Genomic DNA, 2,636 nt, shown 5'->3' on the forward strand with positions numbered 1-2,636 from the left:
ACTCTTCTACATAATTTAGGTAGAAAATAATGGACGTCGTTTATTTTTTATTTTTCTATAAATAATAATAATAATAATATACGATTATTTTGATGAAAATAATGTACTAAAATTGGGAAAATAAAAGCTCGTCCTTTAAAAAAAAAAAAAAAAGTAATAAAAAAAAAAACCTTGACTGTTCGCTATGATTTACTCACAGGTCGTCGCATAACTGTTAGGTACAACTAAGTTTACGTTCCAAATAGCAATATATGTTCTTGCTCACCATTGGTAGCATGCAGTCGTCAAACCATTTAAACCTTAAACTATAGCCTAATCCAAATTAACAAAATAAACCTCAAATCGGAGATGGGATTTGATCGTGAGCATATTGTGATGCTTCCCATGATAGCTAAGGGTCATCTCATACCATTCTTGGCACTAGCAAAGCAAATCCAACAAAAAACAGGGTTCACCATCACCATTGCCACAACCCCACTCAACATTCAATACCTGGAAGCTACCATTTCCTCAACTTCATCATCATCAAACACTCAATCACACTCCAACAATTTTGACATCAACTTGGCTGAGCTTCCATTCTGCAGCTCAGACTTTGGCTTGCCCCAAGACACTGAGAGCACAGAGAATTTGTCTCTGAAACAAATTGGAGATCTTTGTGCTGCAACAGTGAATCTTGAAGTTCCTGCTCGCCGCCTAATCTTGGATATCATCGAAAAAGAAGGCCGCCCGCCACTTTGTATTATCTCAGATATGTTCTTTGGGTGGGCTACTAATCTTGCAAAGAGCTCAGGCACTGTGAATGTGACTTTCACAACATCCGGTGCTTATGGCAGTGCAGCCTTCATGTCCATTTGGCTTAACCTCCCACACCGATCCACAGCTTTATGCGATGGCTACTTCTTGCTGCCCGGGTTTCCAGATCAGTCTCGTTTTCATATCTCTCAGCTGCATCACTATATAAGAGCAGCAAATGGGACAGATTCTTGGTCAAAATTTTACCAGTCCCAGTTTTCGCTTTCTACCAAATCTTTTGGTTGGTTGTGTAATACTGCTGAGGAAATTGAGCCACTTGGATTGGAGATTTTGAGGCATTACTTTAGGCTTCCTGTTTGGTCCATTGGACCTCTTATTCCCAAAGATTCTCTCAAGAACTCATCCACTTCGGATTTAAGAGTTTCAAGGCAACCTGCTGAAAAATGCATGGAGTGGCTGGACTCACATGGTTCAGATTCTGTTGTTTATATTTCCTTTGGTTCTCAGAACACAATCAGTGAAACACAGATGATGGAATTGTCTATTGGGTTAGAAGAAAGTGGAAGGGCTTTTATTTGGGTCATTAGGCCTCCAGTTGGGTATGATATGAAGGGAGAATTCAGAGCTGAATGGTTGCCTCGAGGGTTCGAAGATCGAATGTGCAAAAGCAAGAAAGGCTTGTTGGTGCACAACTGGGCACCACAGTTGGAGATTTTGTCACACAAATCCACAGGGGCATTTGTAAGTCATTGTGGGTGGAATTCAGTGCTGGAGAGCCTAAGCCAGGGAGTTCCGATTATAGGGTGGCCCTTGGCAGCCGAGCAGGCGTTTAACTCGAAGATGCTGGTGGAGGAGATGGGTGTGAGTGTGGAGCTGACAAGGGGAGTGCAGAGTGTTATTGTTGGGAAGGAGGTGAAGAGATTGATAGATTTGGTAATGGACAAAAGTGGCGAAGGAGGAGAAATGAGGAAAAAAGCTGGTGCAATTAAGGCGCAGATAAGAGCAGCAATAAGAGAGGAAGCTGAATTCAAGGGATCTTCTGCGAAGTCAATGGATGATTTTCTTGAAACCATTCTATTAGCAAGACAAGAACATAAATCTAATATTGGTTAGATATCTTTACTAAAATTTTCTTTTCCCTTGCTTCAAGCCTCTTGTTCAACTAATTGTGTTGCATTATCTTGTTATAAGGTTGAAGATGAACAACCCATCAATTTTCATATGCAGCCCACGTGGAAGGAAAAGAAAGCGGGCCTGCGTGGTCCTGGAGCCACATTGGGACCTCCCTCTAGGGGCCAGAGCCACATTGGGACCATGTGGTCCTAGAGCCCTACTCCAGTTTTTTTATATTTTAAAAGTAATATACTGATATGTTTTATATATATATATATATATATATTATTTTAAATACTTTATATTTTGATATGTACTTATATCTGTTGTGGTAGACTTATTAAAGCACAAGGAGGTACTTCAAATTGCCTATTCGCTCGGCTGGTGGTGCTGCACTCTAGATGTACAAATTACCTTATTTCTATTTTCAGCATTTAAGTAAACGTCTTTGTCTTTTTCCTTTTATTTATTTTTATATTACTCAATTTACTTAAGTCTACAATGTAAATAAAGTAGTACCCTTTATTTAGATTCAAATAAAAATATTAGAAAATCAATTTCCCACCAAATCAAAATATGAAAAATTGGTTTTAGTGCAAAATACAATTTAGGCTAAAAATGATGGCTTATTAAGTCAATATATACTTCATGCCAAAATCCCATAAAATCAAGTTTTCTTATTTGATGTGTAAGGAATAAAAGCCGCCAAAAATTATCTTGAAAAAATGATTATTCCGAAAAATCATTTTTCATACTTAGTCAACAGT

General features: G+C 38.4%; 1 protein-coding gene across 2 annotated transcripts; it reads left to right on the plus strand.

Moving 5' to 3' along the window:
• The first annotated feature begins 294 nt into the window (after positions 1 to 294).
• On the plus strand, positions 295 to 2,209 carry LOC117614173 (UDP-glycosyltransferase 92A1-like). Of its 2 annotated transcripts, none has more exons than XM_034342893.1 (2): positions 295 to 1,864; positions 1,984 to 2,209. In XM_034342893.1, the coding sequence occupies exons 1-2, from the start codon at positions 349 to 351 to the stop codon at positions 2,046 to 2,048; spliced, it is 1,581 nt and encodes a 526-aa protein (XP_034198784.1). In that variant the 5' UTR covers positions 295 to 348; the 3' UTR covers positions 2,049 to 2,209. The 2 variants fall into 2 exon arrangements, with proteins under 2 accessions (XP_034198784.1, XP_034198785.1); XM_034342894.1 differs by having other exon boundaries at positions 1,948 to 2,081.
• The last annotated feature ends 427 nt before the right edge of the window (positions 2,210 to 2,636 follow it).

Source organism: Prunus dulcis, chromosome 1 (genome assembly GCF_902201215.1).
Source record: "Prunus dulcis chromosome 1, ALMONDv2, whole genome shotgun sequence".
Taxonomy (NCBI): Eukaryota; Viridiplantae; Streptophyta; class Magnoliopsida; order Rosales; family Rosaceae; genus Prunus; species Prunus dulcis.

Bases quoted from the DNA above. Each gene is read 5' to 3' on its own strand.
- LOC117614173 (XM_034342893.1), top strand. From the start codon at position 349: ATGGGATTTGATCGTGAGCATATTGTGATGCTTCCCATGATAGCTAAG. The intron at 1,865-1,983 runs GTTAGATATCTT...TTTCATATGCAG, and splicing joins AGAACATAAATCTAATATTG to CCCACGTGGAAGGAAAAGAA.